The sequence below is a fragment of the Somniosus microcephalus genome, chromosome 12 (genome assembly GCF_052327205.1).
Source record: "Somniosus microcephalus isolate GS21.2 chromosome 12, FLI_Smic_1.0, whole genome shotgun sequence".
NCBI classification, from domain to species: Eukaryota; Metazoa; Chordata; class Chondrichthyes; order Squaliformes; family Somniosidae; genus Somniosus; species Somniosus microcephalus.
The window spans coordinates 148,598,822-148,625,264 of record NC_140998.1 but is presented as its reverse complement, the minus strand read 5'-3'; the positions used below and the strand labels follow the sequence as shown (position 1 = coordinate 148,625,264).

Genomic DNA, 26,443 nt, shown 5'->3' with positions numbered 1-26,443 from the left:
GGGATATAGACAGGTGAGTGGGCAAGAACATGGCAGATGGAATAAAATGTGAAGTTATCTACTTTGGTAGGAAAAATAGAAAAGCAGAATATTTTTTAAATGGTGGGAGATTGGGAAATGTTGGTATTCAGAGGGACCTGGGTGTCCTTGTACACGAATCACAGAAAGTTAGCATGCAGGTACAGCAAGCAATTAGGAAAGCAAATGGTATGTTAGCCTTTATTACAAAAGGATTGGAGTATAAGACTAAAGAAGTCTTTGTGAAATTATATCGGAATTTGGTGAGATCACACCTGGAGTACTCTCTGCAGTTTTGGTCTCCATACCTAAGGAAGGATATACTTGCCTTAGAGGGAGTGCAACAAATGTTCACTAGACTGACTCCTGGGATGGGGGGATTGTCCAATGAGAGATTGAGTCGACTCGGCCTATATTCCCTAGAGTTTAGAAGAATGAAAGGTGATCTCAGTGAAACATATAAAATTCTTAAGGGATTGACAGGGAGGATGTTTCCCCTGGCTGGGGAGTCTAGAACCAGGGGTCACTGTCTCAGAATAAGGGGTTTCTTCACTCAAAGGGTTGTGAATTGTTGGAATTCTCTATCCCTGAGGGCTGTGGATGCTCAGTCATTGCATATATTCAGGACAGAGATCAATAGATGTTTGGATACTAAGGGAATCAAGGGATTTGGGAATAGTGTGGGAAGGTGGAGTTGGGGTAGTGGATCAGCCATGATCTTACTGAATGGAAGTGCAGGCTTGAAGGGCCAAATGGCCTACTCCTGCTCCTATTTCTTATGTGCGAACACACGCATGTTCATGCATCATGTTCCATGCATCCACATATGTATGCACGTGCATGCGTGTCTGAATGCATGCTTCTGTTCCCATATCTGTGTGCACATCCATGTACTGAATACTGAGTCAAAATTCATTCACACTCCCTTTCAAGCACTACCAGATCAGTTGGACATGAGATGAATCTTCCTCCACACTGCCTTAGAAAGCACTACCAAAGTAGGCATAACATGAAAAACTCTCTAATGTTGCACCAAAGCGATGTATAACTCCCTTAACAGCCATCCTTGTGGGCTTTGAGTGAAATTGCTAATTTGGTACCATTTAGTGCCACATTATGAACATTTTGTGCCAATCGAGACCATCTTGAGATTGGCTGAAACACATTGACATTTTATAGCCAATAACGAACAGAGAATTTCAGACTAACAGCCAACTCTAAAGCTGGTCCTAGAAATGAAAGGACAGTGTGCTAATCCAGTTCACCATGCCTTCATAAACTAGATGGTTACTGTTCGTAACATACACAGAAATTTTGAGTTTGCATTGCTCTTCATGCCTTTTTTATTGTGGTCCTAAAAGAATGAATAGTTTTAACTATTTTTTCCTTACAGCAACAAAACTTCAAGCAGAAAGTAGTTGCATTACTGAGGAGGTTCAAGGTTTCAGATGAGGTATGCACTTTGTTATATTCCTGACAGGATGCAAGATTGTGGGGTGTGCTTACAGTATAAAGTAATCCTTCTATTGTGATGGGCCTCAACCAAATAGACATTCCCACAATAAAGGTTGGTAAATTATTTGCTGAGTTTTTCCAGCGTTTTCTGTTGTTATTTCAGATTTCCAGCATCTGCAGTATTTTTCTATAGATTTGGTAAATTATTTGTTGGGGGAGGGTGGGGGAAAGGTGAGGCCAGCCCATTTCTGACCTCATTTGATGTCTGCACACATTCCAACAGGAGTCACTCGTTGGTGAGTAGGATTTGGAGCCCTGATTGACACGCTAGCTGAAATCCGCCAACTCAACAAAGACCAATGATCAAAGTTGGAACTTTCATGGCCTATATGGACTGGTTACTTACTGGATAAACTCACAGGGCAATCAGAGGAGCTCTGGCATCTGTATTGTCTCATTAGGGTTCGGTCAAAGCTTTGTTATTAAAAACTGAAAGATGTCTCTTGACTAACCAGATGCACCGCATTCCTATATTAAATGTGCTTGTGTGGCGACACGCCACCACTGGACACAATCCGCTCACGGCGGTACGGACAGTTTAAGCAGACGCCCCCAACCGGGGGCCCTTTCCTCCAGCAACTTGTTTCCCACAGGGACAGGCTGCCGGGAGCACTTCCTGTCTGGGGAGTATTTAAGTCAGGCGCGGGCTCTTCCAGTTCCTGTTTTGCCATGAGGCTGAAATAAAAAGCTGTTCTGATTTACTAGCTCTGGTCTCGACTCCCACGTTTGCCGCGGTATCTCAACACTGGTGACCCCGACGCTCAGGACGAATCCTAAGCTAGCATGGCGGATACAAACGCAGTCACGGTTAAATTACCAGACTTTTGGGAAAACTTGGCCGAAGCCTGGTTCATTCAAGCCGAGTCCAGATTCCGGCTGAAAGGCATCACAGGCGACACCACGAAGTACGACTACCTCGTCTCCTCGCTCACGTACGCTACCGTCCCCAAAGTTTGGGCAGCGCTGCAGGACCCACCACAGACTGGCAAGTACGAACATCTGAAGGCTGCGCTCCTTAAAAAATTTCAAACGTCCTCTTACCAGCGCCACTGCCAACTCCTTGACCTCCCCGGTCTCGGTGACGCTTCACCATCAGATCTGCTTTCCCACATGCTGTCCCTCGCGGACAACAAGCCCCCCGGCGCCCTCTTTCGCACGCTTTTCATTCGGCAGCTTCCTGCCAGCATCCGCCCGCTCATTGTGGAGTCCGGCTCCACGGACCTGAATGACATAGCAGAAAAGGCCAACCGGCTGCTCTCTGCACAGTCCGCGCGCGACGTCACGCCCGACCTCGCGGCAACGACCACGCGGTCTCCCCGGCCCACCAGGCCCGCCCGCCCTACCACTCTGGGCCACTGTTAATACCACACCCGCTTTGGCACTAAGGCCCAACGCTGCACGCCACCGTGTACCTTCAATTCCCCCCCCCGCACCGGCCCCCGCGATGGCCGTGGGGCAAAAGGGGCCTCTACTGTACGTCACTGACGACAGAACCAACCGCCGATTTCTGTGCGACACGGCCCAGCACGGCATCACCCCCGCCTCCACCCTCAATCCAACGCGGCACACGAGGTATCACGCTGGCCGCCGCCAATGGCTCGGACATCCGCACATATGGCACCCGCATGGTCACGCTCGACCTCGCGGGCCGCCGCTACCGCTGGGAGTTCCTCACCGCCGAGGTCCTCTGCCCACTCATCGGCGCCGACTTCCTACGCGCCCACGGCCTCCTTGTCGACATTCCGAGGCACCGCCTCGTCGACGCCAACACTATGGCCACCATCCCCGGCGCCTTTACCCCGGACCGTTCGGCCGGCCTGACGACCTACTGCCTCGCCAGGGCCGTGGACGACTACTCGGCACTCCTAGCCGAGTTTCCCGCCCTCACCAACCCGACCTTTTCGGCCAAAGCCGCCAAACACGGGGTGGAGCACTATATCCCCACCACCGGCCCTCCAGTTTCTGCCCACGCCCGCAGGCTCAACCCGGCCAAGCTGGAAATCGCGCGGGCCGAGTTCGCCACCATGGAACAACTCGGCATCATCCGCCGCTCCAGCAGCCCCTGGGCCTCACCCCTCCACATCGCCCCTAAGCCTGGCGGAGGCTGGCGCCCTTGTGGGGACTACCGCCGCCTTAACGACGCCACCACCCCCGACCGATACCTGGTGCCTCACATCCAGGACTTCTCGGCCCGACTGGCCGGATGAACCGTCTTTTCCAAAGTCGACCTGGTGCGCGGTTACCACCAAGTCCCCGTACACCCCGCGGTCATCCCCAAAACGGCCGTCATCACCCCATTCGGCCTGTTCGAGTTCCTGAGGATGCCCTTCGGCCTCAAGAAAGCAGCCCAGGCTTTCCAGCGCCTTATGGACTCGGTCCTGCGGGACCTGAACTTCCTATTCATCTATCTAGACGACATTCTCGTGGCCAGCTCCTCCAAACAGGAACACCTCGAACACCTTCGCGTCCTATTCGGGCGCCTAGCCCAACACGGGCTCGTCCTCAGCCCGGCGAAGTGCCAATTCGGCCTAACCGAGATCGATTTTCTCGGTCACCACATCACCCCTGCTGGGGCCGTCCCCCTGCCCAACAAGGTGCAGGCCGTCCAGCAGTTCCCCCGCCCCACAACCATCAAGGGCCTCCAGGAGTTCCTCGGGATGGTGAACTTCTACAACAGGTTCATCCCCAGAGCTGCAGCCCTCATGAAGCCCCTATACGACTCCCTCCGAGGTAAATCCGGCAAGATGGCCGTAGCCTGGACCACTGACACGTCAGCCGCCTTCGATGCCACCAAAAACGCGCTCGCCGACGCCATTCTGCTCGCGCACCCGAGGGCCGACGCCCGGGTCGCGCTCACCACCGACGCCTCCGACCACGCGGTCGGGGCCGTGTTCGAGCAGTGGGTTAATGGCGCGTGGCAGCCACTGGCCTTCTACAGCCGCCAACTGCGCCCCCCGGAGGTCAAATACTCCACTTTCGACCGCGAGCTTCTCGCGCTGCACCTGTCGGTCCGCCATTTCAGGTTCCTCCTGGAAGGCCGCCCCTTCACCGCGTACGTGGACCACAAGCCACTCACATACGCGATGGCCAAGCACACCGAACCCTGGTCCGCTCGGCAGCAACGCCAGCTCGCGGCCGTGTCCGAGTTTACCACGGACATCCAGCATGTCTCCGGTAGAGACAACGTTGTCGCCGACTGCCTTTCCCGTCCCGCCATCTGCGCGAATCACCTCGCGGTCGACTACGCGCAACTAGCAGCGGCCCAGCTCACGGACCCAGACCTCCTCTCGGCGGCTACCAGCCTGCCAGGGCTACGCCTAGCCAAGGTCGCGCACGGGCCCGAAGCCACGGCAGTTACTTGCGACATCACACTCAGCCAACCCAGGCCGGTCGTCCCTGAAACCTGGCGCCGCCGCGTCTTCGACGCGCTCCACGGGCTCTCCCACCCGGGTTCCCGCGCGTCCGTCAAACTCCTCTCCCAGCGTTTCGTCTGGCGCGGCCTCAGCAGAGATGTTCGGACTTGGGCCACCTCCTGCCTCGCCTGCCAACGGGCTAAGGTACAACGGCATACAAAAGCACCCCTGGGAGACTTCGAGGTACCCAGCCGCCGCTTCGACCACGTACACGTCGACATCGTCGGGCCCCTGCCGCCATCGCAAGGCCAGACTTATCTCCTCACGATGGTCGACCGCTACACACGCTGGCCTGAGGCAGTGCCGCTGACCTCCACCACCACAGCCGACATCGCCAGGGCGTTCGTCAACACCTGGGTAGCGAGGTTCGGCGTACCGGCCGACATAACCTCCGACAGAGGCGCCCAGTTCACCTCCGAACTCTGGACAGCCACAGCACGCAACCTCGGTGTGACGCTCCACCGAAACACGGCGTACCACCCGCAGGCCAACGGGCTTTGTGAACGCTTCCACCGGTCACTCAAGGCCTCACTCCGCGCCAGCCTGCAGGACAGTACCTGGACTGACCGCCTACCGTGGGTACTACTAGGCCTACGCACCGCGGTCAAAGAAGACCTCCAGTCCTCGGCAGCGGAGTTAGTCTACGGACAACCGCTGCGCGTCCCAGGCGAATTCCTTCCGGAGGCTACCACGCCTTGGTCGGCCGACCAGCAGCGGCTCAACTTTTTCACTTCCGCTCAGCAGTTCGCCCCACTTCTGGTCAACCGACACGGCGAACTCGCACCTCACGTTCCGCCAAATTTACAGCAGGCGCGCTTCGTCTTCGTGCGACACGACACGCACCGCGGACCCCTGCGACCCCCGTACGACGGACCGTACGAAGTACTACAAACCGGGGACAAGGTCTTCAAGCTGCGACTCGGCGACAGGGTCGAGACAGTCTCCATCGACCGGCTCAAACCAGCACACACAGAACCAGGGGAACAGGTCCCCATGGCCCGGCCTCCAACTAGAGGCCGTCCCGCCAGCAAGCCAGCACAGCCGGCGGCGAACCGCCAGGCCCCGACAACTAGACCGGCGATCACGCAGAGCCGCTGCGGCAGAACCATCAGACCACCATCACGACTCGTCCACTCCTCCTAAGCGGATTCTGGGGGGAGCTCTGTGGCGACACGCCACCACTGGACACAATCCGCTCACGGCGGTACGGACAGTTTAAGCAGACGCCCCCAACCGGGGGCCCTTTCCTCCAGCAACTTGTTTCCCCACAGGGACAGGCTGCCGGGAGCACTTCCTGTCTGGGGAGTATTTAAGTCAGGCACGGGCTCTTCCAGTTCCTGTTTTGCCATGAGGCTGAAATAAAAAGCTGTTCTGATTTACTAGCTCTGGTCTCGACTCCCACGTTTGCCGCGGTATCTCAACACTTGTTTAAAAAAACAATTTACACGCACAATTATCAGGACCATTGAGTGACTGAATAAGCCAAATTCTTTCTTTAAATGTTTTTTTTATTCGTATATGGGATGTGGGCATCGCTGGCAAGGCCAGCATTTATTGCCCATCCCTAATTGCCCTTGAGAAACATAGAAACATAGAAGATAGGAGCAGGAGTAGGCCATTCGGCCCCTCGAGCCTGCTCCGCCATTCAATGAGATCATGGCTGATCATCCAAATTCAGTACCCTGACCCTGCCTTCTCCCCATATCCCTTGATCCCTTTAGCCTTAAGAAATATATCCAACTCCTTCTTGAATATATTTAATGAATTGGCCTCTACTGCCTTCTGTGGTAGAGAAATCCACAGGTTCACCACTCTCTGGGTGAAGAAATTCCTCCTCATCTCAGTCCTAAATGGCTTACCCCTTATCCTTAGACTATGACCCCTGGTTCTGGACTCCCCGGCCATTGGGAACATCCTTCCTGCATCTAGTCTGTCCAGGCCTGACAGAATTTTATAGGTTTCGATGAGATCCCCTCTCAATCTTCTAATCTCCAGTGAGTATAAGCCCAATCGACACAATCTCTCCTCATACGTCATTCCTGCCATCCCAAGTATCAGCCTTGTGAATCTTCGCTGCACGCCTTCCATGGCAAGAACATCCTTCCTCAGATAAGGCGACCAAAACTGCACACAATACCCAAGGTGCGGTCTCACCAAGGCCCTGTACAACTGCAGCAAGACATCCTTGTTCCTGTACTCGAACCCTCTTGCTACGAAGGCCAACATACCATTTGCCTTCTTAACCGCCTGCTGCACCTGCATGCTTACCTTCAGCGACTGGTGCACAAGAACACCCAGGTCTCTCTGCACTTCCCCTCTCCCAATCTAGTGCCATTCAAATAATAATCTGCCTTCCTGTTTTTGCCACCAAAGTGGATAACCTCACATTTATCCACATTATAGTGCATTTGCCATGTTTCTGCCCAATCACCCAACCTGTCCAAATCGTACTGGAGTTTCACGACATCCTCCTCACAGCATACCCTCCCACCTTGCTTTGTGTAGTCTGCAAATTTGGAGATACTACATCCAATTCCCTCATCCAGATCATTAATATATATTGTGAACAGCTGGGGACCTAGGACCAATCCTTGCGGTACCCCACTAGTCACTGCCTGCCACTCGGAAAATGACCCGTTTATTCCAACTCTTTGCTTTCTGTCCGCCAACCAGTTCTCTATCCAAGTCAATACCTTGCCCCCAATCCCATGTGCCTTAATTTTGTACGCTAATCTCTTCTCCGGGACCTTATCGACAGCCTTCTGAAAGTCCAAATACACCACATCCACTGGTTCTCCCTTATCTATTTTACCAGTTACATCCTCAAAAAATTCCAGTAAATTAGTCAAGCACGATTTACCTTTTGTAAATCCATGTTGACTTTGTCCGATCCTGTCACTGCTTTCCAAGTGCTCTGCTATTACATCTTTTATAATGGACTCTAGCATTTTCCCCACTACCGATGTCAGGCTTACCGGTCTATAATTCCCCGCTTTTTCTCTACCACCTTTTTTGGATAGTGGGGTAACATTAGCTACCCTCCAATCCATGGGTACTGTTCAAGAGTCTATCGAGTTCTGGAAGATGACCAGCAATGCATCTGCTATCTCCAGGGCCACTCCCTTAAGTACCCTAGGATGTAGATTATCAGGCCCTGGGGATTTATCGGCCTTCAATCCCGTCAACTTCCCCAACACCATTTCCCTACAAATACTGATTTCTTTCAGTTCCTCCCTCTCATTAGTCCCTATGTTCCCCGACATCTCTCGGAGGTTATTTGTGTCCTCCTTTGTGAAGACAGAACCAAAATATGTATTTAATTAGTCTGCCATTTCTTTGTTCCCCATTATAAATTCCCCTGATTCTGACTGCAAGGGACCTACGCTTGACTTCACCAATCTTTCTTTCTTCACATATCTTTGCAGTCAGTTTTTATGTTTCCTGCAAGCTTACTTTCATAATCTATTTCCCCCCTCTTAATTAATCCCTTTGTCCTCCTTTGCTGAATCCTAAAGTGCTCCCAATCCTCAGGTTTGCTGCTTTTTTTGGCCAATTTATATGTCCTCTCTTTGGATCTTATGCTATCCCTAATTTCCCTTGTTAGCCACAATTGAGTCACCTTTTTTGATTTATTTTTATGCCAAACAGGGATGAACAAATTCTGTAGTTCATCCATGTGATCTTTGAATGTTTGCCATTGCCTATCCACCGTCAACCCTTTGAGTGACATTACCCAATCAATCCTACCCAACTCGCTTCTCATGCCATCATAGTTCCCTTTATTTAAATTCAAGACCTTAGTCTCTGAGTCAACTACTTCACTCTCCATCTTAATGAAGAATTCTATCATATTATGATCGCTCCGACCTAAGGGGCCTCGCACAACAAGATTGCTAATTAATCCTTTCTCATTGCATAATACCTAGTCTAAGATGGCCTGATCCCTAGTTGGTTCCTCGACATATTGGTCCAGGAAACCATCCCGTATACACTCCAGGAATTCCTCCTCCACAGTATTGTTACTAATTTGGTTAGCCCAATCTATATTTAGATTAAAGTCACCCATGATGACTGCTGTGCCCTTATTGCACGCTTCTCAAATTTCCCTTTTAATGCCATCCCTAACCTCTGCATTATTGTTTGGGGGTCTATACACCACTCCCACTAACGTTTTCTGCCCTTTGGTATTTCTCAGTTCTACCCATACAGATTCCACATCATCAGAGCTAATAGCTTTCCTTACAATTGTGTTAATCCCCTCTTTAACCAGCAATGCTACCCCACCTCCTTTTCCTTTTTGCCTATCTTTCCTGAATATTGAATGCCCCTGGATGTTGAGTTCCCAGCCTTGGTCCCCCTGGAGCCATGTTTCCGTAATTCCAATCACATCATATTCATTTACCTCTATTTGCGCTGCTAATTCGTCCACCTTATTACGAATGCTCCTTGCATTAAGACACAAAGCCTTCAGGCTTGTTTTTTTAATGCTCTTAGACCTTTTAGAATTATTATTTACTGTGGCCATGTTTGTTTTAAGCCCTTGATTTCTCTGATTGCCACCTTTGTTTTTCTCCTTCCTGTCTTTTGCTTCTATCCTTGTTTCCCTTTCCTTTGTCTCCCTGCTCAGGTTCCCAACCCCCTGCCATTTTAATTTAAACCCTCCCCAACAGCACTAGCAAACACTCCCCCCAAGGACATCGGTCCCGGTCCTGCCCAGCTGCAGACCGTCCGGTTTGTACTGGTCCCACCTCCACCAGAACTGGTTCCAATGTCCTAGGAATTTGAATCCCTCCCCCCTGCACCATTCCTCTAGCCATGTATTCATTTGAAGTATCCTTCTATTTCTATTCTGACTAGCACGTGGCACTGGTAGCAATCCTGAGATTACTACCTTTGAGGTCCTATTTTTTAATTTACCTCCTAACTCCCTATATTCAGCTTTTAGGACCTCATCCCGTTCTTTACCTATATCGTTGGTACCTGTAAGCACCACGACAACCGGCTGTTCACCCTCCCTTTCCAAAATTTTCTGCAGCTTCTCCAAGACAGTGCATCTTGTAGATGGTACACACTGCAGCCACGGTACGCCGGTGGTGGAGGGAGTGAATGTTTAAAGTGGTGGATGGGGTGCCAATCAAGCGGGCTGCTTTGTCCTGGATGGAGTCAAGCTTCTTGAGGGTTGGAGCTGTACTCATCCAGGCAAGTGGAGAGTATTCCATCACACTCCTGACTTGTGCCTTGTAGATGGTGGAAAGGCTTTGGGGAGTCAGGAGGTGAGACACTCACCGCAGAATACCCAGCCTCTGACCTGTTCTTGTTGCCACAGTATTTATGTGGCTGGTCCAGTTAAGTTTCTGGTCAATGGTGACCCCCAGGATGTTGATGGTGGGGGATTCGGCAATGGTAATACCGTTGAATGTCAAGGGGAGGTGGTTAGACTCTCACTTGTTGGAGATAGTCATTGCCTGGCACTTGTGTGGCGCGAATGTTACCTGCCACTTATCAGCCCAAGCCTGAACGTTGTCCAGGTCTTGTTGCATGCGGGCATGGACTGCTTCATTATCTGAGGAGTTGTGAATGGTGCTCATCAAGCTAAGGGAGAGAAATGTGCAGCTGGTTTCTAGGAGCAAGGCACTAATAAAAACTTTGTGTGAATTGGTTGTAGGTCCTCGACTCTGAGCAGGACCCCACAGACAATGTGCAGGAGGTGGAGGAGGAGGACCTGGACCTGCTGTACGACAGCTTGGATGTGGAGAATCCCAGCGATAGCGGCCCTGACATGGACGATGACGACAGTGTCCTCAGCACTCCAAAACCAAAGCTCAAGTACGGAGAGCATTTGTCGCACATTGCTGCTTTACCCTGAAACCCTGCTTGCAGATTATAAGTACTTCGAGTCAGAGCTTTGTTATAGAAAATCTTGTCTCTTGTCGAATCAGATGCACAAGATTCCCATAGTAAATATGCTTGTTTTAAAAATATAATGCAATCGAAAGAAAGACTTGCATTTATATAGCGCCTTTTATGACCTCAGGACGTCCCAGAGCGCTTTACAACCAATGAAGTACTTTTGAAGCGTAGTCACTGCAGCTAGTTTGAGCACAGCAAGCTTCCACAAACAGCAGTGTGATAATGACCAGGTCATCTGTTTTTAGATGTTGGTTAAGGGATAAATATTGGCCAGGACACCGGGGATATCGAGCTTGCTCTTCTTTGAAATTGTGCCATGGGATCTTTTACATCCACCTGAGAGAACAGACGGGGCTTTGGCTTAACGTCTTATCCAAAAGACGGCACCTCTGACAGTGCAGCACTCCCTCAGCACTGCACTGGAGTGTCGGCCTAGATTTTGTGCTCAAGCCTCTGGAATGGGACTTAAACCCACGACCTTCACATTCGGAGGTGAGAGTGCTACCCACTGAGCCACGGCTGACAAGTGGCTGTAAAATTATCAGGATCATTGGTATAAAGTGACTGATTTAGTCAATTTAAAAGACAAAATGTTTTTGCTCATCAAGCAAAGGGATTGTAGAATCATAGAATGGTTGCAGCATGGAAGGCGGCCATTCGGCCCGTTGAGTCCGTGCCGGCTCTCTGCAAGAGCACCTCAGCTCATCCCACTCCCCCACCCTTCCCCTGTAGCCCTGCAAATTTTTTTCTTTCAGATAATTATCCAACTCCCTTTTGAAAGCCGTGATTGAGTCTACCTTCACCACCCTTTCAGGCAATGCATTCCAGATCCTAACCACTCGCTGAGTAAAAGTTTTTCTTATGTCACCTTTGGTTCTTTTGCCAACCATCTTAAATCTCTGTCCTCTGGTTCTCGACCCTTCCACCAATGGGGACAGTTTCTCTCTATCTACTCTGTCCAGACCCCTCAGGATTTTGAACACTTCTATCAAATCTCCTCTCAATCTTCTCTGCTCTAAGGAGAACAACCCAAGCTTCTCCAGTCTATCCACGTAACTGAAGTCCCTCATCCCTGGAATCATTCTTGTAAATCATTTCCGCACCCTCTCTAAGGCCGTCACATCCTTCCTAAAGTGCAGTGCCCAGAATTGGACACAATACTCCAGTTGGGGCCGAACCAGTGTTTTATACAGGTTCATCATAATTTTCACGCTTTTATACTCTATCCCTCTATACATGAAGCCTGTAAGTTTTGGGAATGGAATTCTTCCCACATCAGACACCCAGAGTAGGCATTATGAACCCTTAAGTCAGGAATAGTTCAGGCAGAGTATAGCACCCTCTACACCCAACCTCAGGTGAACAACGCCTACTCCACCAGTGTGTCTTTTTTACCAGTCCCACACCAGCCATCCTTTGACTTCTGAGTGGAGTAGTCAGTCAGTGCTCAGTTCAGGACAGTTTAGTGTCGTAGGCCCATGCCTTTCAGGAACTGCATTGAGACTGCCCAAACGCACTTCACATAGGACTCTTGCAGACAACAGAGAGAGGAGACTTCCACCCTAACCCTAGGCTGGATTTGAACCCAGATCCCAGAGGTGAAAGGCCAGTGCACCAATAGTCCTAAATAGATCTGTAAATCAGCCTCTAAGTCAGAAGGTTGTGGGTTCAAGCCCCAATCCAGCCCATAATGAAGGCTGACAGAACAGTGCAGTACTAAAGGAATGCTGTATTGTCTTTCAGATGTCTGCCCGCTCAGATGGAAGTAAAAGATTCCACAGCACTATTTGAAGAAGACAGGAAAGTTCATCCCAGTGCCCTGGCCAATATTTATCCCTCAACCAACATCACTTCCACGGTCCACAGAGTTTCAGTTCTGCACGCCAATTACTATTCAAATGATACTTTATAAAAATGGCCTTTCCCAAAATACCTGCTAGGGAATGATGTGTTACTGGCGGACTTGCCAGTCACTGCTCTACGCTCCCCACAACTTGCCGCACTCGCTCAATGCTTCTCACTGAATGCTGGTTCCCTCTTCCTGCTGCCACCTTCAGGACGGCGCATGCAACTGCTGTGGTTGCCAAACTGCCAGCCGAGCACGCTGGTGATATCACAGCCACTCAGAGAGGTGGAGCTGGGCAGTCTGAACACGGAAGAAGCCACACTGCAGCGCATCATGTAGCTTCCGAGGCACTCCTGTTCTAGCCGATTATAAGATGTGGATCACGCAGTCAACATTTGGAACCTGGTCACAATGTAAGGGTGTTAAAAGAAATTCCAGCAAAAGTTATGGTTCATTGGCCTTTATTTTTGTACATCTGACTAAATGCCTCTTGTGATTCTGAATGTACCATGTCTGTAAGTCATTGGAGTTGTATTGCAAATGCTTCACTGGCTTTATCCAGTGTCTGACCCTCTGATTGTGAATGTTACTTTGCAGACCCTACTTTGAAGGCTTGTCACACTCCAGCTCTCAGACTGAAATCGGCAGCATCCACAGCTTGAGGAGCCAGACCAAGGAGCCACCCAGTCCCGTAAGAAACGAGCATTGTTTTGAACGCAAGCTACAGCAGTTTTCAGTGATGCTCCTGACTGAAAGCTTTCACCACTGAAGCAAGGTCAAAAATAAATTGGTAGTGTTTCTGCATCTTCAAGAAGAACTTGCATTTCTGCAGCGGTCCTTGTATCCGGAAGGACATCATTTACAGGGTGGAAGAAGAGCGGGAAACCGAGCAGGAGGGAGAGAGGCACAGACAGTTAGAAGGATGAAAGCATGGTTCAAGAGTGAGGTTTTCATCGGTTTTTGATAGAGGGGAAAGTGGCAAGACTTAGGGACTTGGGAATACATTTCTAAAGGGCAGGTGAACCTTGGGTGAAACAGTGGAGTGTACAGGCAAATGGTGTTGAAAGAGCAAAGGATGCATGTTATGATTGGGAATGCACTGCCTGAAAGGGTGGTGGAAGCAGATTTAATAGTAACTTTCAAAAGAGACTTGGATTTATACTTGAACTGGAAAAATTTGCAGAGCAATGGGGAAAGAGCAGTGGACTTGGACTAATTGGAGAGCTGTTTCAAAGAGCCGACGCAGGTATTATGGACCGAATGGCCTCCTTCAGTGCTGTAGGATTCTGTGTGTTGATGTGTGGCTGGAGGAGACTGCAAGGCTAGGGAGGGATTTAAAAACAAGGATAAGGATCTTAGTCAACATATGGTTAAGGTTGCCACTTTCTGCAAGTCCGAACTCAGACATGGAGAAGAGGGCAGTCGAGAGGTAGGATGAAGTCTTTCCTTCTGATGAAAAGTCAATTGAAATCCAAACAACTAATCCCTCCAGCTTGTAAGAGGCATAATTAAGTGCAAAGATGGGGCTTTTATCTTTTTATTAAATCAGACTATTTGTCTGTAGCAAATTCCAGATGTTCCACTTAAAAACTGGATTCTCCAGTCTTCCTATACCAGATTAGTTGGAGAAGGTGCAAAAAAGATTCACAAGAACGATACCTTAACTGAGAGAGTATACTTATCAGAAAATACTGAACAGGCTGGGGCACTTTTCTCTAGAAAAGAGAAGGCTGAAGGGTGATCTGATGGTGGTCTTTAAGATAGAAAAAATATTTCCACTTGTGGGGGAGTCCAAAACTAGAGGTCATAAATATAAGACAGTCACTAATAAATCCAATAGGGAATTTAGGAGAAACTTCTTTACCTAGAGAGTGGTTAGAATGTGGAGCTCGCTACCACATGGAGTAGTTGAGGCGAACAGCACAGATGCATTTAAGGGGAAGCTGGATAAGCACATGAGGGAGAAAAGAATAGAAGGGTATGTGAATAGGGTTACATGAAGAGGGGTGGGAGAAGGCTTGTGTGGAGCATGAACGCTGGCATAGATCAGTTGGGATGAATGGCCTGTTCCTGTGCTGTAGACTCTGTAGTGAGAGCCCTGGAAAGAACCTGCTGCGTTTGAATGTGTACTGTACTCTTGCACTGCTTGATATCTGCCACCAGATGTTGCTGTTGACCAGTGTTGATGATCTTTTAGGTATCTTCCCACAAGAAGAAGTGGGCACCACAGCATTAGAGTTCATTGTTAATTCCTCTGGATCTATTGAAAAGACAGGGTACTGTAATATTCTGAAATTGGCTGAGTCCAGAATGAGGGGGCATACTCTTAAAATTGGAGCTAGGTCATTTAGAAGTGAAATCAGGAAGCACTTTACTATTTCCTCTGGTGAAAAGAGTCCAGAACAAGTGGGTTAACTTTTTTAAATTAGAGCTAGGGCGTTCAGGGGTGATGTCAGGAAGCACTTCTTCACACAAAGGCAAGTGGAAATCTTCCCACAAAAAGATGTTTGGGCTCAGTCAATTGAAAATTTTGAAACTGAGATTGATGGATTTTTGTTATGCAAGGATATTAAGGGATATGGGACCAAGGCGGGTAGATGGAGTTCAGATACAGATCAGCCATGATCTAACTGAATGGCGGAACGGGCTCGAGGGGCTGAATGGCCTCCTCCTGTTCCTATTCCAGATGCAAATGTAATACTCTATTTCATACAGTTCTCTTGAGTATATGTGTGTAATATAAGTAAAGCATCAGACACCGACCAGAAATTCCTGACCATCCCTTGAAGCAGGAAGAGGAAACGGTAGGCAGTGCAGGATTCCCTTGAAAATGGTAAACAGTTTTCCGGCACTGAATACCTGTGATAACGACACAAATTGGACGAAGACAGCCGTAAGCAAAGTCACAGCTCTGTAGATCAAATGACTGTCAAAGATGGGGAGATGAATTATAGGAATGCTGTATTAATAGGGGATTCCATAGCCAGCAGAGTAAGTGAAGCACTTTTTTTAATCACAGCCAAGGGTCCCAAATGATGTGTTGCCTCCTAGGTGCTAGTGTGAGGGGTATCATGGAAGGCAGAATGTCAACAGTCAATGTTGGCATCAACATAGGCACCATTGCTCTTGTTATAAATGATCTACAACACCAATATCAACAACTTGCATTTATATAATTGAGCTCATCCACAATTCTGCTGCCCATAACCTAGTCCAGTTCCCCCATTACCCCTGTTCTCGCTGACCTCCATTGGCTACCAGTCCGGCAACACTTCGATTTAAAAATTCTCATCCTTGTTTTCATATCCCTCCGTGACCTTGCCCCTCCCTATCTCTGTAACCTCCTCTGGCCCGACAACCCTCCGATATCTCTGCACTCCTCCAACTCTGACCTCTTGCACATCCTCGATTATCATGGCTCCAGCATTGGTGGCCGTGCCTTCAGGTGCCTGGGCCCTAAGCTCTGAAATTCCCTCCCTAAACCTCTCCGCCTCTCCACCACTCTCTCCTCCTTCAAGATGCCCCTTAAAACCTACCTCTTTGACCAAGCTTTTGGTCACTTGCCCTAATATCTCATCATGTGGCTTGGCGTCATATTTTATAGAATAGTACAGCACAGAAAGTGGCCATTTGGCCCATCAAGTCTTTGCTTGCTCTTTCAAAGAGAAATCCAGTTAGTCCCACTCTCCCTCTCTTTCTTTGTCTGATAACACTCCTGTGAAGCGCCCTGGAACATATTACTACGTTAAAGGTGCTATAAAAATGCAAGTTGTTGTATATAGCACCGTTAACACATTAAAATGTCACAAGGCACTTAAACTTCTAGACTTGAGTGTAGGGGGTACAATTTGCAGACGATACAAAAGTCAGGGGCGTACTTCACTGTAAAGAGGACTGTAAGCAAATCGGGAGGACAGGTTTATAGGTTGAGTAGCTCAAGGTCAGGTGAAATTTAAGGTAAAGTGATGTGAAGTGACACATTTTGGGAGGAACTGTAAGGACTAAATGTACACTAAATGGTAAAAGTTTAAAAGGAGTAGAAGGGCAGAGAGATCTAGGAAGTTGCGATCTTTAAAAGTGGGAACGCAAGTTGATAAAGCTGTTTATAAAAAATATATATATATCCTAGGTTTTATAAATGGAGCAAAGAGGTAATGCTAAACATATAAGGATCATTGGTTAGGCTCCAGTTAGAATATTGTGTGCAGTTTTGGGCACTCTACTTTAGGAAGAATGTCATGGCCTTGAAGAAGGCACAGAAGAGATTTGCTAAGCTGATACCAGGAATGAGAGGCTTTAGTTAGGAGGAGAAACTAGTGAAACGGAGACTCTTCATTAGAACAAAGAGGAAATCTGACAGATGATCAAAATTATAAGTGTTTTTGACAAGGGAAATCAGGAAAAACTATTTTCACTGGTTGGTGGGTCGATAACTAGACAACATAAGTTTAAGATCATCACTGAAAAAACGAAGCAAGAGGTTAGGAGAAATGTGTTCATGCAGACTGAATGCCCTATTGGAAACTGGGGGAAGCAGAATCCACAACAGCATTTAAAAGGGTCATGGACAAATATTTCAACAGGAAAAGCTTAAAAGGGTATGGGAAAAGGGAATGGGTCCAAGTGGATAGCTCTTTCAGATTTGGCACTGACGCATTGGCCCAATGGCCTCCTTCTATTCTGCAAAATTCTCATGATTCTATGACTTTCCTCATTTTTTTTCTGCTCCATCTTTCTCCCCTCCTCTCCTGTAGGTACTGAATCATGCTGAGGTGCAGTTTTATAGGTACCCAACTGCACCCAGGTACCTTATCCGAGTATGCTCTTCATGTGCGCTCTTCCCCCCCCCCCCCCACCCCCCCAAACTGGCGGCTGCCTTCTCTGACTGTTCTATCACTGGTTGTTGTCCGCTCGCTGATTGTAACCTGTTCCTCTTTTGTTTCACACAGATAGATGTACCCGAAAAGCTCAAGAACTCCGCAAGCAAATTTCATATAGACAGCATTTCTGATACACTGTCAGTTGTGAGTATTATGTATGTGTATTGCAAGACACGCATTGAAGCATTGCACCACAGGTAGCCTGGAGGTGGAGTGCAAGGGAGAGGCGAGAATGGGCAGTGATGTCAAGGTTGGGTGGTCCAGGAGTATAAGGTGAATGTCGGATAAGGAAGGAAAGTTTGAACCAGAGATGAGCTGGCAAAAATATCTGGGAGGGGAGTTCTACCGCGCAGACGTATTAAGGAAGAAATAGAAGTGAAGGGGGAAATCCTGGAGGAACTGAGCATTGAGATTAGGAGGGAAAATGGAAAGGCATACATTGCGTACATGTGGATTTTGTTAATGAGTGTTAACAGGAGGAGGTCTGGAGACGAGAAGAAGCCATGAGGCATGGGGCAGCGGTCAGGTGGGGAAGGGCGATGCAACAGTCTGAACCAGTTCGAGTCATCCATTCTCGTATACCATCTGAACCCCTCGATTAGATTCCAGCCTGTAACTCACTCACAGGTATCCATTATTCTATATATAAACCATCTGAACCCCTCGATTAGATTCCAGCCTGTAACTCACTCCCAGGTATCCATTATTCTATATATAAACCATCTGAACCCCTCGATTAGATTCCAGCCTATGATTCATGATTCAGTATTCATTGTTCTATGTTTAATATTGAAACTGTTTAAGCCTCCGTTTGCTTCAAATCTACCTATCTTACACTTTGTAGCATGTTAGCTCGTAGGAGGTATGTGAAACATTGGTCATACAATTCAATTGTTACCATTTTATCCAGTTAAATATTGAGAATCAGAAATCAAGCTGCCTGCACAACCAAATAATCCTCTGCAGGAACAGCTGAGACCTTGGGTCATAAGCAGGAAATTCTTGTCAGGTGGGGAAATGGAGGGGCAGACCCCATTGAATGCTGACTCTGTGAATGCTGTCTCTCACTTGGGTAATATAATGACCCTGGGGTATTGCACAAAACAGATGGTGCATGCATTGCTCAGAGAACGTGGCCTGCAGTGCATGCTATTTTTAAATCATGCTTTTCTTTTGGTTTTGTTTCCCATAAGGATCAAATACAACAGGAAGAGGCGGCAGCAGCATCTGAAAGCATCAATGCAGACACTTTCCTAGAAAAGCTCCCTCCCAGTGGAAAAATCACGAAGACAGAGTCTTTGATTATTCCTTCTACTAGGTAAGCCTTGTTCTGTAGAGGATATTATTAGCATAAAAATGTAAATCGCATGTCAGCCACTGCTCGGGGTAGCACTCTTGCCTCTGAATCAGAAGGTTGTGTGTTCAAGTTTCACTCCAGAGACTTGAGCACAACATTTAGGCTGACACACCGGTACACTACTGGCAGAGTGCTGCACTGTTTGAGGTGCAGTGTTTTGGATGAGATGTTAAACCGAGGCCCCATCTGCCCTCTTAGGTGGATGTAAAAGATTCTGTGGGACTATTTGAAGAGCAGGGCAGTTCTCCCCAGTGTTCTGGCCAATATTTAGACAAGCTAACAGCCTGCTCCACAAAACCCCATTCTTGGGCAGGACTTTTGCTGCCCCCCCAGATTCAGCTGAACCTCGCAGTCTCCCCAGTACGTACACAGTCATTCCAACAACCTCCGTATAATCAAAAATAAAATACTGCAGATGCTGAAAATCTGAAATAAAAACAGAAAATGCTGGAAATACTCAGCAGGTCAGGCAGCATCTGTGGAGAGAGAAACAGAGTTAACGTTTCAGGTCAATGACTTTTTGTCAGAACATCAGTATATTCTCCTTTATCCTTTGTGTGTCAGCCAGTGGCTCAGTTGGTAGCACTCTAACCTTTGAGACAGAAGGTTGTGGGTTCAAGTCCCACTCCAGAAACTTGAGCCTGTAATCCAGGCTGACACTTCAGTGCGGTACTGGGGGAGTGCTGCACTGTCGGAGGTGTGGTTTTCGGATGAAACGTTAAACCGAGGCCCTGTCTGTCCTCTCAGATGGATCTAAAAGATCCCAGGGCACTATTTCAAGGAAGAGTTTTCCCCAGTGTCCCATTTATCCATCAACCAACATTGCTAAAACAGATCATCTGGTCATTGCTGTTTGTGGGGCCTTGCTATGCGCAAATTGTCTGCCGCGATTCCTACATTACAACAGTGACTACATTTCATTGGCTGTAAAGCACTTTGGAATGTCCTGAAGTTGTGAAAGGTGCGATATAAATGCAAGTTCTTTCGATCTTTCTTTATAAATACCCTTGTATTAGAACTGTGCAGTGACTTCACAAAATGTGAATTTAAACAAAAAATTGCCATTTGTAACTGACTGAAAGGTACCCAGTACACACTCCTGTCTGATAAACACAACATGAGCATCGGGAGAGGCTGTCTCCATGGGGTGGGAAGCTGGCCGTCAGCATCAGTTTTCAATCTATATTTAAAGTGAACACAATGCATCCTTTTATTTATGACATTAAAACAAGAACATTTAAATGTATAAGATTCTGTGTTACTGAATCTTTGTGCAATGGGGTTATTATCCAGAACAGTTAAAATATGGGCAAATTTTCTAGAGCCAAAAATTTGTGTGACATATCTGCGTTATTCCAACAACATTTTATAGAAAGTTTGGCACGACAGTACTGCAAGACCATTATCCCCACAAACTCACCAAATACCTCGGAGGCTATTCACCTGACACGGGCAATTCTTCTTTTTGTGTTCAGAGGTCATTTTCAGAGCGTGTGTATCGTAAATCTTCAATTATAATATGTCCCATGTATAATACACGCCCTAACCCTCAAATTGAATTGAATGGCATAGGAAAATGAATCGGTGTGTAATAACCCTCCCCCCCCCCACCTCGCAATCGTATGTGTTCACACTCCCATTTACACTCTAGCATATGCATAAACAACTGAAACTGTTGATGTATTTAGACATATGTCCTCACAAGTGCTGCAGTGCAGCAGAGAAACTGCTTTGCATTTCCAGTTTAATCTTTGTGTTGCACTTCAAGCTATTTAATGAAGATTGGCTTCACTGTTCCTGAGCCTCTTGCGAAGTGACTTCCTTTTTAGTGTCTTTGTATAATACTACCCCTCCCCCACCTTTGAATAGATTTTTGAGGGGGCGGAGGTGGTGTGAGCTCATGTTTTCCTCTAAGATTTATGGCACGCAGCATCTCTCCTTTCATGAAGAGTAGGTCGTATGCCCTGTCATCAGTTGCCTTGTAAATCTCCTGTTTACAAACCCAGAATGATTTACATAATACATGGATTTTCATTAGCAGGGCATCAGTTGACTTATTTAAAAATCGCAGGGACCAGGCCTTGATAATTCCAGGAGCACTTGAGCTGCACCAGCTGTGCCTCAATAATCCAATAAATGTAAGAAGTCACACAACACCAGGTTATAGTCCAACAGCTTTATTTGAAATCACAAGCTTTCGGAGCGCTGCTCCTTCGTCAGGTGATCTCCGGCATCTCCACACCAATAATCCAATAAGTCTGTGCAAAACACCCATGGTGAATCTCCACACACCACACACACCACTGCTCCCTCTTTGGAACTCTTGTCACCTGGACTCCTGTCCCATGTACTGATATTCACGTATAGATTAATGGTCACTTCCTGAACCAGCAGTGGCCCAAGTGAAGGCTCATCTTTTATGTCTGCTTAATAGCTCTGCCCTCTGCTTTTCTGACTTTGCAATGACGTCCCTCCCCCTCCCCCTCCCCCCCCTCCCCCTCCCCCCCCCCCTCCCTTTCATTTTCTCTACCCACCCTCCACTCCACCTTCTGTCTCAGAACCTTCAGTTGCCTCACCCTACACTCTGGAAGACTTTCCTTAAAGCTCTCTGACTTGTGGTCTCTCTGTCCTCCTCCAGAAGTCTAATCAAAATCTACTGTTTTGACCTTCACTTCAGTCACCACCCCTGAACCCCTCTTTCATCACTGTTCTGCGTCTAGTTATATTAGTTTCTGTGAGACAGTTGGCTTGTATTCCTTGAGTATAGAAGTTTAAGGGGTGATTTAATTGAGGTGTTTAAGATGATTAAAGGATTTGATAGGGTAGATAGAAAGAAACTATTTCCTCTGGTGCGAGAGTCCAGAACAAGGGGACATAACCTTAAAATTAGAACCAGGCTGTTCAGGGATGATACAACAACAACTTTTATTTATATCAGGTCTTCAACATAGCAAACTGTCCCATGGCGCTTCACAGGAGTATTATAAGACTAAAAATTTGACACCAAGCCACATAAGGCCAATTTAGGGCAGGTGACCAAAAGCTTGGTCAAAGAGGTAGGTTTTAAGGAGCGTCTTAAAGGAGGAAAGAGATGCGGAGAGGTTTAGGGAGGGAATTCCAGAGCTTAGGGCCCAGGCAACAGAAGGCACGGCCACCAATGGTTGAGCGATTATAATCAGGGATGCTCAAGAGGGCAGAATTAGAGGAGCGCAGATATCTCGGTTGGGTGGGGGGGGGGCGGTGGGTGTTGGAGGAGATTACCGAGATATGGAGGGATTTGAAAACAAGGATGATCATTTTGAAATTGAGCCGTTGCTTAACCGGGAAGCACTTCTTCACACAAAGGAAAATGGAAATCTGGAACTCTTTCCCTCTTTCCCACCCCCACCACCCCCCCCCCCTGCAAAAAGAGAGAGACTAATTTAATTGAATATTTCAAAACTGAGATTGATAGATTTTTGTTGTGTAAAGGTATTAAGGGATATAGGCCTAGAAATTCAGTTTGGGCCCGCCAGCTGGTTTGCGCCCAAAAGTTAGCGCTGAGCGCGGAGCCAGTTGCGCCCGTCAGATATTCGGCTTTTGCGCCCCAAGTCGGAACCGGGCGCTATTCCAGGGTGTGCCCGCCCCCGCTTGGGGCGCTGAAACTGAATTTCAGCGCTGTAGGCGCCGCTGCGCCACCCGATGCGGTGCGGCAGGCTGCGGTACTGCAGGCCTCCTCCTTCTCTTAAGGTGGAGGTGCCTGCAACGGGGAGATTGCCGCTGGATTGTGCCGGCAAATGAGCCCGGCACCGCGGAGAAGTGCCGGGCTCGCGGAAAGCAGCCGGCAATGCCGCGGGGGGGGGGGTGGTGGAGGAGGCCGGGGAAGGAGGTGCGGGCAGGCGGCCGCCGAAAAAGCGGCCGGCCGCACCTCCACCTTTATGCGCCCCAGTAAGGCCCTGGTCTCCGGATGTAAGTAGCGGCCGCCACGGAGGAGGCGGCGGCAACTGAATATGGGATTCGGGCCGGCATCAGGGCGGAACCGGGGCACTGCGCACACCGATGACGTCATCGGTGCCGGCGCAGCGCTACCGGCTACCGCCGCCATTACCGCAGCGCTGAATATCAGCGCGAACTCCTCTATTGGCGCAAAAGCCCTCTTTGGGCGAAAACTGGGCGCAAAGCCAACCGAATTTCTAGGCCATAGAACCAAGGTGGGTAGTTGGAGTTAAGGTACAAATCAGCCATGATCTAATTGAATAGTGGAACAGGCCCGAGGCTGAGTGGCCTACTTCTGTTCCTATGTTCCTTCCTTCCTATGAAACCCGTAGAAACATTTTGCTACACTATGTAAATACAAATTATTGTTCTTACAGTGTGAATTCTCTTACATTTAAACTCCCAGCAACCAGTAGGGTTAATATGTATGAGACACCTGTTTTTGTCACAGTTGCTTCTGGCTGCACAGCTTTATTATGCAACTTGGTATTCATTTCCCCCACCCAAATAAAAAGCAAAATGCTAAGTTTGTCTGCGAGCTTTAAGAACTTCGAACAGTTACCTTCAGCTGCACAGATACATATCTCATTCAGCTCACGAACCTGCTCTCTTGGCATGTGGTGCTCCTGTTATTTCATAACCTTGCGTTCAGTAGGTCCGAGGGGAAGCAGGCGGGACGCCGTGGAAGAAGCACGTCCCTGAAAGAACGGCAGCCCACGAGGCAGCAGAACGAGCGGGCGAACAGCTTGGACAACGAGCGCTCACCGGAGCCTCGTCACCACCTGCAGGTAGGTGGCAGAAGCGTAAAAGCCATGGCACAGTTTCAACAAAGGGGCAACTTGTTTCATCCTGAGAAATATTGTGTACAAAATTTAAAACTCAAGTTTCTCCAAAAAGAATCTACCCTGTTTTGACGTTTAAAAAAAAAAAAAAAAAGAAATCCATCCGTTTAAGTCATAGTCACATTTTGCAGCCGGGACTTTATTTCCTTCAGACTGTTCCCCATCCTCTGATGCTGGAAATGTGCGTACTTTGCTTGTCTTTTTACCTTTGTTTTCTTCCTCTGTTCCCCAGTCGCAGGTTTGTTTGTGTCTCGCTTGACTAGGGGCAAATTTTGGCCACTGTTTAATTTAAAAGGGAAGGTTCTGAAATAAATGCAAGGTACAGTATGTGGCCCAGCCCAGAATTATTCTGTACAAGATGATCAGAGTAATCTAGCCAGAGAACTGCTATGTTGGAACATTTTTATGGTTGTGTGGGAATAGCATTTTACTGTTTTTTTTCCTTCCTTTCGTTCTGCTCCGAACGCATGAGACATGTTCGGGTACAGTTCAGTGGGCACCGCTTGTACCTCAGCCAAATGACCATCCTTCATTTGTGAGTCTCAATAACTTGTAATGATGGTAGGCAATTCGACCAGGTGGAGTATCAGCGGAGTGAGATCCTGTTCTCTCCTCGCATCCACAAAGGTGCACTTCTGAGGGGGTTGCTGAACAGTGATAGCGACTGTGAGCTGAGAGAGATTGTATCCCTCCCTAATGCAGTAAACGCTAAAAAGGAATCAAATTCTCCCCTTCCCTCCCCCACCACCATAGCTCAGCTGAGATCAGCTACCTGAGCATTGGTTAAGAATTGAACCCTGGGACCACCTTTGCTCAGTGCTAGGGTGTAATGCATGTAAACACTCTGAGCTATTGTGGGAGGATAATAATAAGACTCTATAAAGCAAGGGAATTCTATAGAAGAAACACTCAGGAGGAAGATTCAAGGTTTAAACTGCTGAAGCTTATTAGAAGAATAGGGAAGGATGGCACAGCGGGCCACTGTGCTGCATCACCATAGAGCAGTCTAACACGGGCGATTTCCTCCATTTCATACCTGTAGCAAAATAGTTAGCACAGATAAGAGTTGATGAGGGTTGGGTTGTGTAGTTAATGTTGTGTATATGGACTTTCAAAACGCATTTGCCACATAATAGACTTGTTAGCAAGATTGAAGCCGATGGGATTAAAGGGGCAGTGGCTGTGTAAATACCAAATTGGCTAAAAGACAGAAAGCAGAGAGTAGTGGTGAACAGTTGTTTATCAGACTGGAGAGAAGTATAGTGGTGTCCCCCGTGGATTGGTATGAGGTTACTGTTTTTTGATTAACTGTCAAAAGAGACTTGTGTATATATATTTGAAAAAGAAAATTTGCAGGGCTACAGGGAAAGAGCAAGGGAGTGAGACTAATTGGTTAGCTCTTTCAAAGAGCCTGCACAGGCACAATGGGCCAAATAGCCTCCTTCTGTGCTGTATGATTCTATGATTTTAGGTATAAGAGAGCACTGTAATGCTATCACTACAAATAGTGAAGAGGAAATCATTCCCTGTGATGAGGAAAGAAAATTGGTCACAACCAATGGCAAGTTGCTGAATTACATTTGCAAAAATCAGAAAGCATGCCCACCTTCCCTAGTGTGTGATGGTGGAAGAGAAAGAACATTGAACTACCCCTCACCTCTCTCCCCATTCCCCCCAGAAAAGTTTTCTGTCTACAAAGATTTCATCTCGCTTATACAGAACTTCCTTGCCTGCTTCAGTCAGACAATTTTAGATTGAACAGTTTAAGTTAAATCTAACTGGGATGGTAACCTTCACCAGTGATGAAAAACTAGTCATGAGAAGAGACTTGAGATACTGAGTCTAGTTCCACTGGGACAGAGAAGTCTAAGAGGAGATTTACTATTTAAAAAAAAACTGGAATTATAACAACAACAGCAACTTGTATTTATATAGCACCTTTAACATAGTAAAACGTCCCAAGGTGCTTCACAGGAGTATTGAAAGACAAAAAATTTGACACCGAGTCACATAAGGAGAAATTAGGGCAGGTGACCAAAAACTTGGTCAAAGAGGTAGGTTTTAAGTAGCACCTTAAAGGAGAAAACAGAGGTAGCGAGGCAGAGGGGTGTAGGTAGGGAATTCCAGAGCTTAGGGCCTAGGCAACAGAAGGCACGGCCACCAATGGTTGAGCGATTACAATCAGGGATGCTTGAGAGGGCAGAATTAGAGGAGCACAGATATCTCGGGGGGTTGTGGGACTGAAGGAGATTACAGAGATAGAGAGGGGCGAGGCCATAGAGGGATTTGAAAACAAGAATGGGAATTTTTAAATTGAGGCGTTGCTTAACGGAGAGCCAATGTAGGTCAGCGAGCACAGGGGTGATGGGTGAACGGGACTTGGTGCAAGTTAGGACACGGGCAGCCGAGTTTTGGATGACCTCAAGTTTACGTAGGGTAGAATGTGGGAGGCCAGCCCAGGAGTGCGTTGGAATAGTCAAGTCTAGAGGTAACAAAGGCATGGATGAGGGTTTCAGCAGCGGATGAGCTGAGGCAAGGGCGGAGACGGGTGATGATACGGAGATGGAAATAGGCGTTCTTAGTTATGCTGTGGATATGTGGTTGGAAGCTCATTTCCGGGTCAAATATGACACCAAGGTTGCGAACCGTGTATTTCAGCCTCAGACAGATGTTCGGGAGAGGGATGG

At 47.8% G+C, this 26,443-nt stretch overlaps 1 protein-coding gene across 7 annotated transcripts in view; it reads left to right on the top strand.

Moving 5' to 3' along the window:
* pacs2 (phosphofurin acidic cluster sorting protein 2) overlaps positions 1 to 26,443 on the top strand; it is a 292,002-nt gene that overhangs the window by 204,038 nt on the left and 61,521 nt on the right. For 5 of the 7 annotated variants that reach the window (XM_086003651.1, XM_086003648.1, XM_086003652.1 and 2 more), the window contains exons 8-13: positions 1,412 to 1,471; positions 10,612 to 10,772; positions 13,300 to 13,393; positions 17,652 to 17,726; positions 18,776 to 18,900; positions 23,567 to 23,702. In XM_086003651.1, the coding sequence (XP_085859777.1) occupies positions 1,412 to 1,471; positions 10,612 to 10,772; positions 13,300 to 13,393; positions 17,652 to 17,726; positions 18,776 to 18,900; positions 23,567 to 23,702 (651 nt within the window). The remainder of the gene's footprint in view (positions 1 to 1,411; positions 1,472 to 10,611; positions 10,773 to 13,299; positions 13,394 to 17,651; positions 17,727 to 18,775; positions 18,901 to 23,566; positions 23,703 to 26,443) is intronic. The other 2 variants (XM_086003653.1, XM_086003649.1) reach the window with 1 other exon arrangement.